Raw genomic sequence first — 12,572 nt, forward strand, 5'->3', positions numbered from 1 at the left:
TGTCGGCTGTGTGACTTTGGGCAAGTCACTTCACTTCTCGGTGCCTCAGTTCCCTCATCTGTCAAATGGGGATTAAGACTGTGAGCCTCATGTGGAACGACCTGATTACCCTGTATCTACCCCAGCGCTTAGAACAGTGCTCGGCACATAGTAAGCTCTAACAAATATCAACATTATTATTATTACTGCTACACAAGGAGTACTACTATTCATTTATTCCGACATATTTGTTGAGTGCCTGCTATATGCAGAGCACAGTACTAAGTCTTTGGGAGAGTACAATATAACAATAAATAGGCACACTCCCTTCCAATAGTGAGCTTGCAGTCTAGAGGGAGAGACAGACATTAACATAAATAAATAAATGACAAATTTGGACAGAAGTGGAGTGGGGCTGGGAGGTGGGATGAATAAAGGGAGCAAGTCAGGGGGGGTGGGAGAAGAGGAAATGGGGCCTTAATCAGGGAAGGCTTCTTGAAGGAGATGTGCTTTCAATAAGGCAGCATGGCTCAGTGGAAAGAGCCCAGGCTTGGGAGTCAGAGGTCATGGGTTCTAATCCCGCTTCTGCCACTTGTCAGTTGTGTGACTTGGGGCAAGTCACTTAACTTCTCTAGACCTCAGTTCCCTCATCTGTAAAATGGGGATGAAGTCTGTGAGCCCGATGTGGGACACACTGATTACCTTATACTACCCCAGCACTTAGAGCAGTGCTTTGCACATAGTAAGTGCTTAATAAATGCCATCATTATTGATAAGGCTTTGAATGGGGAGAGAGTCATTGTCAGATATTATTACTACTATTACTATTCCTGCTGCTATCACTACTAAAGTACTCCATTTTTGCATTTTCTCCCTCAGGTCTTGGTTTGAGCCTTCAAAATCTCTTCCCCTAATGTTAGAATTTAACTCGCTTTGTGGAAATATCAAGTGCACTTGCCATATCATTCGCAGAGAACAGAATTCAGATAAGAACTCTTTTTTTGCAATGTAAAGGAAACAAAATGTTATGACACACATCATTATGGAGTGTCTGTCTCTCAAACCTCTCTATGCAACTAAACCTTAAGTTCTTTCAGACCTAATTTGAGGTAAAAGAAAACTATTGCTCTACCTTAATATGTGTATTCTTTTTCCTTGCATGCACTTCAGAAACAAGACATTCTTAATCAAGTAAGAACATTTTCTTTATTTGAGTGAATGGATCTGTTTTGTATGTTATTGATATAAGCCATGTTTTCTTCTGCCCTGTGATTTTAGTATATGCGTGAATTGGTCAATCCATGCAATGACATTATCATTTGGGTCTACTTTTAGGACTGGAAAATAAGCTATATTGCATTAAGTATGGCACCTCCACAGTGTTTCATGTGTCAGCATTCAGAAAATGGCGAGTTACCATTGTCCCAGACTCATTCAGAATAATAAATTAATAGATTTATGATATTAATGGGTTAATAGATTTAATAAATTAAATGATTCTTGCTCTCTAGGAGCTGACAATTTAGCAGTGAAGCTGTCCAACAAGTTTATCTAATCATCTGATGGAAAAACCCCTTTATTTATGCTATGACACCCTCCAGGTTTTTCCTCATCTCCCTCCTACCATTACTCTCCAAAATCTTCAAGTGAATTGTCAAAACATGCTGGCCCCCCTTTCTTTCCTCCAACTCTCTCCTCAACTCCCTACAAACAGTCCTCTCTAAGGTCACCAATGAACTCCTTAAATTCATGGGTTCCAATCCCAGCTCCACCACTTTTCTGCTGTGTGACCTTGGGCAAGTCACTATACTTCTTTGTGCCTCAGTTAACTCATCTGTAAAATGGGGATCAAGACTGTGAGCCCCACATGGGACAGAGAGCGGGTCCAGCCCAATTTGCTTGTGTCCAAGCCCAAGCTTCATACAGTGTCTGGCACATAGTAAGTACTTAACAAATACCATAATTGTTGCTGAATCCAATGGCCACTACACCATCCTCGACCTCGCTGTTGCCTTTGACACTGTGGACCAGCCTCTTCTCCTGGAAATGTTATATAACTTTGGCTTCACCGACACCCTCCTCTCCTGATTCTCCTCCTATCACTGACTGCTTCTCATAGGCTGCTCTTCTGCCTCCCATCTTCTACCTGAGAGAGTCCCTTAAGGCTCAATTCTGGATGCCCTTCTGTTCTCCATTTACCTCATGCTCTTGGAGAACACATTCATTCGCTCTCAGACCTTCAGCTACCATCTCTATGTGGTTGAGTCCCAAGTCTACCTTTCCAGCCCTGACACCTCTCCTCTGTAGTCTCTCATTTAATAATTATGGTATTTCTTAAGCACTTACTATGTGTCAAACACTGTACATTTCCTCCAGTCTCTCATCTCTACTTGAAAGTCCCTCTGAAATCTCAAACCTAACAGGCCTAAAGAAGAGTTCCTCATCTTCCCACCCAAATTCTGTCCTCCCTCTGACTTTCCTATCACTGCAAGAGAGTACCACTAATCTTGCTGTCTCACAAGCCCATTACTTTAGCTCTATCCTCACCTCTTCTCTCTCATTCAACCCACACATTAAATCTGTCAAAAATCCTGTCAGTTCTACCCTCACAACATTTCTGGAATCCACCCTTTCAGATCCACCCAAACTGCTCCCATACTGATCCAAGCATTCATCATTTCCTGTCTTCTCTCTGTCCTATATGTATCTTACCTTTCCCTTCTTGGGTACATGCTTCACTCTGCTGCCCTGATTGTTTGTCTGAAAAAGTGGTCAGTTCATACCTTTCCACTCCTCCAAAATCTCGAATGGTTGCCAATCCACCTCCCCGACAAACAGTCACTCCTTACCATCTGAGTTAGGACACTCAATCAGTTTTTACCCTCCTTCCTAACCTCACTGATCTCCTCTTACAACCCACACATTTTGCTCTTCTATTACCAACCTACTCTCCATCCTTTTATCTCTCCTATCCCTCCACCAACTCCTTGTCCACATTCTCCTTTAGGCCTGGAACTCCCTCCCCTTTCATTTTCGACAGTCCACTTCTCTCCCCATCTTCTAAACCCTCCTAAAAAATCACATCACTATTAGGCCTTCCCAGATTATTCTCTTATCCACTCTCCCCTCTGCATCAACCAAGCACTCATTGCATGCAGAGCACTGCACTAAATGTCTGGGAGAGTACAAACATGATGGAAGTGTTCCCTCCTAACAAGGAGCTTACAGTCTAGAGAGGGAGGCAGGCATTAAAATATATTATGGACATGTACAGAAGTGTTGCAGGGATGAAGGTGGTGTGAATAAAGGATAGAAATCCAAGTATAAAGGTGAAGCAGAAGGGAGAGGGAACGGGAGAAGTGAGTGCTTCGTTGGGGAAGGCCTCTTGGCAGAGAAGTGGTTTCAGTGAGACTTTGAAGGTGGGAAGAGTGATTGTCTGTCTGATATGAAGGGAGAGGGAGTTCTGAGCCAAAGACAGAATGTGGGCAAGGGATCAGCGGTACTATAGGAAAGATCGAGGAAGAGTAAATAGGTTGGATTTCGAGAAGTGAAGTTAGCATCGATTATGAACTTGACCTTGTATACCTTAAGCACTTTGATACCCCAGCTCCACAATACTTATGCAAATATTTTAAACTCTTCTATTTTCCTTATCCCTAAGCTATTTTAATGTCTGTCTGTCCCTGTACTCTGCAGGCTCTTTATGGGCAAGGATTGTGTCTACCAATTCTGTAGTCTCCAAAGTGTCTAATCCAGTGTGCTGCACATAAAAAGCACCCAGTAAATATTATTGATTGATTAGGAGATGAGAGACTAATCAGGGAAATCTTCCTGGAGAAATTACAATTTTAGTAGGGCTGGGAGGGTGGAGAGGGTGGTGGTCCATCAGATGTGACGGGGGGAGGAAGTTCCAGGCTGATGGAAGAGTGAGACCAAGGGGTGATGGAGAGAGAGAGAGAGAGGCAAAACTGTAGCCCAGCAAATAATTTGGTATTAGGGGAGGGAAGTGTGTGGCTGGGGTTCAGAGGGTGGGGAGCAAAGGTAGAGAGGACCAGAACAGCCAGTTCAGAGGATTAGGATGAAGGAGTAAAGTCTAGAAGACCCTCTAGATGGAAAAGGGGTTGCCGTAAAAACTTTCAAGTACGTCAGAAGTTAGCGTAAGACTAGCGATGACCAGCTAACTGTTCAACGAGTTTCCAAGGTCGAGAATTAAGCATATGGCTGACACAGGAAGGACGTTTTAGCTAAGAGTGTAATCGGCATCATTGGGAGGACAACGCGGCCTAGTGGAAAGGGCATGGATTTGGGCATCACACGACCTGGCTTCAAGACTCGGCCCTGGCACTAACTTGCTGTGTGACCTCGGGAAAGTCACTTTATCTCTCTCGACCTTGGTGTAAAGCGGAAATGTTATTACCTGCCTCTCCCTATCTCAAGGGTATGTTGTGAAGATGAAGGGAATCATTTATATGAAAGCATTTAGGAAAAATCAGAGCACTGTACACATTTTGGAGCCTATTATTGTTACAGTTGTTAAAGGAAAAGAGCAAAATGACCTTTTCTTAGTAGACCTTGTAACAGAAAACAAAAATGAATTTTGATTCTCCCCTGAGAATCTTAATTTTTATAATGAATGAATCTTGATCGAACTATCATCTTATTTTCAGGTGGTTGTTAAATACAATAGTTAGGCTTCTTAAATGGGGGTCTCACCGTCTTATCAATGCTGAATTTGGCACTTTACCTTCCTGTTTGTTTGTTTTTTATTGATATTTGTTAAGTTCTTACTAAGTGTTAGCCACTGTATTAATTTCTTAGGTAGATACAAGTTAATCAGGTTGGACACATTCCATGTCTCATATGGGGCTCACATCCTTAATCTCCATTTTACAGATGAAGTAACAGAGGCACACAGTAGGTCCTAGGTCACACAGTAGACAGTGGCGGAGCAAGAACTAGAATCCAGGTCCTTCCGACTCCCAAGCCCATGCTCTCTCAACGAGGTCACTTTGTTTGTCAAACTGATCCTAACTCTGTCTGGGAGAAGTCAACGATAAATATAGCCTATCACACTCTCTGTGCCGGTACTAAATGCTTACCTTAAGTTTTCTCCTATAGAATGTCTCCTGCATCCATTTTTTCCTCTCCATCCGGGCAGTCACCACTTCCTTGAACACGTCTGCCAACTCTGTTCTCTTGTACTTTCCCAAGCACTTGGTACAGTCCTCTCAATAAATACCACTCATGATGATGATGATGATGATAAAGATTGCAGTTATACAAGTTTTGGGGAACACACTCCAATTGCGCTCTCTGTTACCTGTTAAGATATTTAACTGCAATCCGTAGAAATAACAAATTACCCCCTCTAGGCAGAATCCAATTTGTTATCAGATGGAGGTGATGGTTTCTGTGCCTTGTGGTGCCTTCCACACATTACTTTGAAAAAGAAATCAGTTTATTTGGTTAGAAAGCTAAATAAGTTCACATAGATAAATTTATTTGAATGACTTCACCAAACACCAATCTAAACAAGCCATTTGCAAGTCTCGAGTCAAGTTTCTAATAATTGCTTTGTGTGATCACACATATATATTTGAATAAACACTATTTTCTATATTAATGCAAACTCTGAGTTTATAAATCACTCAGTTATACTGAATCCTTTAGGCAGTTCTCAAGTGAATTGGAAACAAATAAAATGTTAATTCATCAAACCCAGTTTAACTCGGATATCAAGTAGAAAGCAGCACGGCTTAGTGGAAATAACATGGGCTTGGGAGTCAGAGGTTGTGGGTTCTAATTCTGCCTCCACCACTTGTCAGCTGTGTGACTTTGGGCAAGTCACTTACCTTCTCTATGCCTCAGGTACCTCATCTATAAAATGGGGATTAAGACTGTGAACCCCACGTCGGACAACCTGAGAACTTTGAATCTACTCCAGTGTTTAGAACAGTGCTTGCCATATAGTAAGCACTTAACAAATACCATCATTATTATAATTATTATTAGAAAACAGTAGAGTTTTGAAAGTGATGGGGGAGGAGACTGGGAAATAAGGATTATTCCTTCCACTCTTTAGAATGTGCTGGACAGCTCAGTGCTCCATTAATCCATCAACCAATAGTATTTATTGAACTTTTATTGTGTGCAGGGCATTGTACTAAGAACTTGGGAGAGTACAGTACAATAGATTTCATTTAGTCATTCAATTGTATTTATTGAGCGCTTACTGTGTGCAAAGCACTTTACTAAGCACTGGGAAAGTACATTTCAGCCACAGAGACAATCCCTACTGAACAACGGACTCACAGTCTAGAAGGGGGAGACAGACAACAATAGAACTGATCCCTCCTCTCAAGAATCTTACAGTCTAGGTAATAATAATAACAGCAAGAATTCTGGTACTTGCTAAGCACTTACTATGCACCAAGCACTGTTCTGATCCCTGGGGTAGTTACAAGTTCATCAGGTTGGATACAGTTCCTGTCCCAAGTAGGAGAGAGAGAATAGGATTAATTCCCATTTTACAAATGAGGAAACTGAGTTGCAGAGAAGTGAAGTGACATGCCCAAGATCACACAGCGGACTCGTGGCAGAGCCAGGTTTGGAACCCACATCGCTGACTCCCAAGTCCATGCTTATTCATTCACTCAGTAGTATTTATTGAGCACTTACTATGTGCAGAGCACTGTACTAAGCGCTTGGAATGTACAAATTGGCAACAGATAGAGACAGTCCCTGCCCTTTGAGGGGCTTACGGTCTAATCGGGGGAGACGGGCAGACGAGAACAATGGCGATAAATAGAGTCAAGGGGAAGAACATCTCATTAAAACATTAGCAATGCCACTAGGCCATGTCACGTCTCTTAACTGCCCTACTTATGGTCCTTTAAGACACACTTTCATGACGTATGTGAGTAGAACAGAATAAGGACACTAGATTCATTCATTCACTCAGTCACATTTATTGATCACTTACTGTGTGTAAATCACTGTATTAAGCACTTGGGAGAGTACAATGCAGCTCATCAACTGGGGACATACAGGTAGGGCTGGGGAGATTGGGGGGCCCAGATCTTCAACCCTAGTTAGGAATCCTCAGGCTCTGTGACTGTTGATACTTACTTGGAGTTTCCCTAGACAATTTTGGCTCTAAACAATTAGTAATAATTGCTATTATTATTATATAATTTAGGCGCTTACTATGTGCCAGGTATTATACTAAATGCTGGAGTGGTTACAAGCAAATAAAGTTGAACACAGCCGCTGTCTTGCAAGGAGCTCCCAGTCTTAATCCCAGTTTTACAGATGAGTTAACAGAGTCACAGAGAAGTGAAATGACTTGCCCAAGTCCACTCAGCAGACAAGTGGTAGAGCTGGGATTTGGTAGAGCTGGGATTAGAACCCATGACCTTCTGACTCCCATGCCCCTGCTCTATCCACTAACTCATGCTGCTCCCCTGTAGTAGAACTAGTAGAATTAATGTAGAACTGCTAAAAACCAGTTTGCTCAGTGCCCTTTTTAGATGAACAATTTGGAATACCAATTGGGAATAGCACGAATTAGGTCAAAATATTAGGTTGCAAACAGCAGGGACATATGTAATATTGTGGCCATCGACTTCTAGGGACTTGGGTTTGGAATCCTATTTGAGTCATAAATTAAATGAATGCAATAACCACAAGCAATCCCTTAAGAATATTTGTTTATGTAATAAAACCAAGTGCATAGAATAATAGCAATTCCTAATTCCAACTCTTCCTTCATTATGGCCTATAAATATTCTTTACATTAGTTTTGAGAGTGGTCGTATCCCAGCCAGAGAAATCTACAAATAGGGCTGGCTCTACCAGTTTCTATGTTGACCTGTTTTTTCATCCTTTTGTTCTTTCCTACACTATCTCAGTTTTGCTCTCTTTCCCCCTCTCCCACCCTCTCTCATTTCTCTCTCCCTCTGTCTTTTTCTCTCTCCTTCTGTCTCTCCCTCTCTCCTTTCTTCTACCCCTCTATCCCTCTCTTCTCTTTACCTCTCCCCCCTCCTCTTTCTTTCCCTTTTATCTCCCTTTTCGTTCCCCTCTCTCTCCTCTCCTCACCTCTCTTCTCTCCACTTCCCATTCCTCTCTCTCCCTCTCCCCTTTCTTTCCCCTCCTCTTCCTGTTCTCTAGGTATCTTTCTTATCTCCACCTTCCCCTCCCCTGCCCTCCTCTCCCTCCCTTTTCTTTCTTCCTCCCCTTCTTCTCTCTTTACCTCTCCCCTCTCCACCCCCACTTCCCCTCCCTCCTTCCCTCTCCTCTTTCTTCCTCCCTTTCTCTCCCTTTTCTCTTTCTTTCTCCCTTTCTTCCTCTCTTCTCTCTTTACCTCTTCCCCCTTCTCCTCTCCTAATGTTTTCCTCTACCTTTCTCCCTCCTCGTTCTTCTCTCTTCTCCTTCCCTCCCTCAATCTCTTCTTCGGTTCCTCACTCCTTCATTTCTTTCCTGCCTTCATCTCTCCCTTTCTTCCCCTCTCCCTTTCACCTCTTGTTTCTCCTTTCCCCAGTTTACCTATGAACTTCTGACCACTGTGATGGCAGTTTATGCTGAATCACTCTGGAGATTCTCTTTCCAGATAACCACCAAAGAGTGCAGAGCGTAATCACTGAAATATTCCTGAAATATTGCAACAACCAAACATAGAAATTAGAGGGAAGCATCAAAGGGAGGAGAAAGGCAGAGCGGCCTCACTGAGGCTATAGATTTTTTAAGGCTTCTGGTCGAAAGTGTCTTCCAGGAATTAGACAATGAGTCTTTTGCTGGTAACTGGGGCCCTAGTGTGTTTGCAGCTATGCTGTGTAAGAATTTGCTGTAATAGGATGATTTGTGCTTCTAGTACACAAAGCCAAGGCGTATTGTCTGAACTTGTTTGATACTGCAGTTAGTTTCACTTGGAAGGTGGGGTGTCCTTGGCTTTCTTTTCCTGAACTAGAACCATTTTTCCTCCACTGAACTTTACAAGTAAGAATTACAAACAGCTTTTTCATGACCTCTATTTTCCAAATGCAGTGCAATATACAATAATAATTTCTCAGAATCACGAGGAAGCAGTGTGCCCTGTATAATAATCAGACAATTAGCACAATGTAATAAAACTCAGATAATGAAGGCCACATAGCTCGGTGTGAGAAAAAAATAATACTGTGTTCAAATTTCGGGAATTTTAATTATCATTCTTTAAAATGCTGTGAGTGAAAAAAAAAAAAGTGTGCGTGAACAGTGTCCTAAGAATATCTATTTCTATGAATGGTTTGTCTCCTGGAATATTTCAGGTCTAGTTAAAGGATAAAACACTTTTTTTTTTAATGTGAAAATTCATATTTGAAGGGGAAAGTAAATACTTAGAAATCGCGAGACATTTAAGGTCAACATTAATGAGCATAGAGAGTAGAGTGCTCTGCATGCAGTAAGCACACAATAAATATCATCATTGATTTATTGATGGATAGATGAGTAAGGGGAAACCTCAGGAGTGAGAAAACCTGGTTGGGTGGAAGGATAGTCTCCTCTCACCAAAGAGTCTCACAGAGGTGAAAAATCCAATATATTTTTCTTGTAAGTGACTTGTCTTAGGTCACATAGCAGGCTAGTGGCAGAACCCAGCCTAGAACCCAGGTCTCCTGACTTCCAGGTCCATGCTCATTCCACCAGACCACACTACATACTCAAATTAATTAATTATGTTGGGATAAAATCTGCCAGGGAGACCACCTGTAAAAACATTCACTCGTCTCTGAAACCAAAGCCTGGACTTCCTTAGGCAGGTTTAATTCTATCTCATCGTATAACTATAAAATGTGGACACATTTAACAGGGAAACAGAGAAGCTTCCAGAATTTGGCACAGGCGTTTGACTGAGAAAATACTGTGTTCATAAAGCGGCCTAACCCACAGGGCTTAAATACATATCCCTATACTCTCCCATTTCCCCCATCAATAATATATTTTAATGTCTGTCTTCTCCCCTAGGCTTTGAGCTTCTTGTGGGAACTGAACATGTAGACCAACTCCATTGTTCTTTCCCAAGCACCTAGTACAGTGCTTGACACACAGTAAGCACTCAGTAAATGACATTAATTGATCAACCATGAAATTTCAATCATGAAATTTCATTTCCTGAATCCCACAAAACAAAACTTACTCTCCTTTGGAAATCGTGATAAATTGTTATGTTTTCCTTCATTATCTTTCAATTTTTGAGGAAGAGAGGAAGAAGTGATGTCATTCTGCCAGGTAAAGGACATCCCACCTTTTATCTCTGGCTAGAGAGTTAATATGGCAGTTGAGTTATGGATACAATATAGTGCATTTTGCTGATCTCAAGATCTGCTATTGCTTTCACTCCTTGCAGTTTCCATACATTTTTAAAATAGACCTCAGTTTTTGAACCTGCTTAAATAAGCACAGTGTGAAAGTTTTGAGCCACTAATGCCTTCCATTATTCAGTAGAGGGAAGAGTTGATTCTCAGTGAGCAGATAATTATACGGATATGAAGGAATTAGAAGAAGTTATAAAACAGAACAAATCTTTCTTTATTCATTGGTAACCATTTTATAATTATACTTCTTGGAGAAGAATTAATAAGAAGGTATTCTTGGTGGTACTTTTTTAGGTGAGATTAAAGAAATAAAAGGTTTATAAAACCTTTCTTCCTGACTAGAACAGACTCTCTCCTTGAGTTTTCCAGTTCCTGTTGTCCTTTTCCAACCAACCCTCCTCATCCCCCTACAGGATGAATTCCCTAGTGAATCTCCTCCAATCAGTCAATCAGTGGTATTTACTGAATTCCTACCTATGTTCGGCACATTGCACTAAGCATATGGAAAATTATAGTACAACAGGATTCGTTTTTCCCCTATGTTAAACAAGGAATAGGCGAGGTCTAGTGGATAAGGCCCAGGCCTGGGAGTCAGAAATTCTAATCCCAGCTCTGACTCTTGACTACAGTGTGACCTTGGGCGAGTCACTTAACTTCTCAGTGCCTCAGTTACCTCATATGTTAAATGGGGATTCAGATTGTGAGCCCCAAGTGGGACAGGGACTGTGTCCAACCTGATTTGCTTGTAACCACCCCAAAGCTTAGTATACTGCCAGGCACATAATAAGGGCTTAGCAAATACCACAAATATTATAGGGGAAATAAAAAGGGTATAAGACTATTTCATAAGTGTTATAGGGCTGGGGTGAGTATCAAAGTGCTTAAGGGGTACATAGCCAAGCTCATTATCAACGTGGAGTCGGGGGGGCTAGTAGGGGAAATAAGGCCTTAACTGTGGAAAACCTCTAGGAGGAGATGTGAGTTTAGGAGGGTTTTGAAGCTGGAAAGAGTGGTGACCTGTCAGATATGAAATGGAAAGGAGTTCCAAGCTTGAGAGAGACCGTGTTTTGCCTCACCATGATCTGTTTCCATATTCATGAAGTTATCCTTCAATTTATTTAATTGCTTTTGTCTATCATTTGTATATAGTCTCTATCTTTCCCCTGTGTTCACTCATTCATTTCCCCCATTCAATTATAAACTCCCAGAGGGCAAAATGATATCTTTATGTATTAACAACTAATCCAGTACTCTGCACGCAGTAAGCATGCAGTAAATACTGTGGAATGAATGAACGATGAGTCTTTGATCTTCTTCTTGTGAGCCGTCAGATATGAGAACAGAAGAATTTCAGGTTGGAGGGTGGGACGGACTGTGAGAAGAAAGTGGCGGTGAGAGAAATGAACATGAGGTAGAGTAGTAGGTGAGCTTGAAAGGAATAAGAAGAGTGAGCTGGAGTGTGATGAGAAAAGAGTGGATAAAACTTCTAGACAGTAAGCTTATTATGGGCAGGAAACATTTCTTCCAATTTTGTTGTACTGTACTCATCCAAGCACTCATAACAGAGCTCTACACGTGGTAAGTGCTCAATAAATATAATTGAGTGATGAAATTTAGAAGGGAGAGATCTGAGTGAGTGACTTAAAATGAGTTGTTGAGAGTTTCTGCTTGATGCGGAGAGAAATGAGCTTCCATGGGAGGTTTCTGAGATGGGGGGAGATGTGGGCAGAACATTGTTTTGGAAATACGAATCGGGCAACAGAGAGTGAAGTGACGACTGGACTGGGGAGAGATGGAAGGCAGGGAGGTGAGCCAGGAGCTGATATAATAGTCATGACTTCAGGGAGATTTCCCATTGTAAGTATGTCCTTTCCAAATACATAACATGGGACTACTTAGTATTGGAAATGTACAGTCATGCCATGTGATGATGAGCATTGTCTTTAGGAGTTTGTCTACTTTCTGTTTTGTCTGAAATATGATCCAGGTATTCTTAAAACGGATGAATAAGAATTTATTACTAAGCATGCTGTATCTGGCATGTGAAATGAGATAAGTAATTAAGCTTCAAAGTGATCAAATCAATCAGACATATTTATTGAATGCTTACTGTGTGCAGAGTACTGTACCTACTGCTTGGGAGAGTACGGTAAAACAGAGTTGACAGACACAGTCTCTGCCCACAATGGACAGTGGCAGTCTAGTGGGGGAAACAGACATTAATAGACATGAATAAATTAT

The 12,572-nt window shown here is 41.5% G+C and overlaps 1 protein-coding gene across 6 annotated transcripts in view; it reads left to right on the forward strand.

Annotated features, from left to right (window-relative positions):
- The window catches only part of DGKB (diacylglycerol kinase beta), a 609,664-nt gene that overhangs the window by 106,070 nt on the left and 491,022 nt on the right, over positions 1 to 12,572 (forward strand). For 5 of the 6 annotated variants that reach the window (XM_039912948.1, XM_029070029.2, XM_029070031.2 and 2 more), the window contains exon 4: positions 1,150 to 1,170. The exons of the other annotated variant lie outside the window; for it this stretch is intronic. In XM_039912948.1, coding sequence (XP_039768882.1) covers positions 1,150 to 1,170 — 21 coding nt within the window. The remainder of the gene's footprint in view (positions 1 to 1,149; positions 1,171 to 12,572) is intronic. 6 annotated transcript variants of the gene reach the window in all.

This window comes from Ornithorhynchus anatinus, chromosome 8 (genome assembly GCF_004115215.2).
Source record: "Ornithorhynchus anatinus isolate Pmale09 chromosome 8, mOrnAna1.pri.v4, whole genome shotgun sequence".
NCBI lineage: Eukaryota > Metazoa > Chordata > Mammalia > Monotremata > Ornithorhynchidae > Ornithorhynchus > Ornithorhynchus anatinus.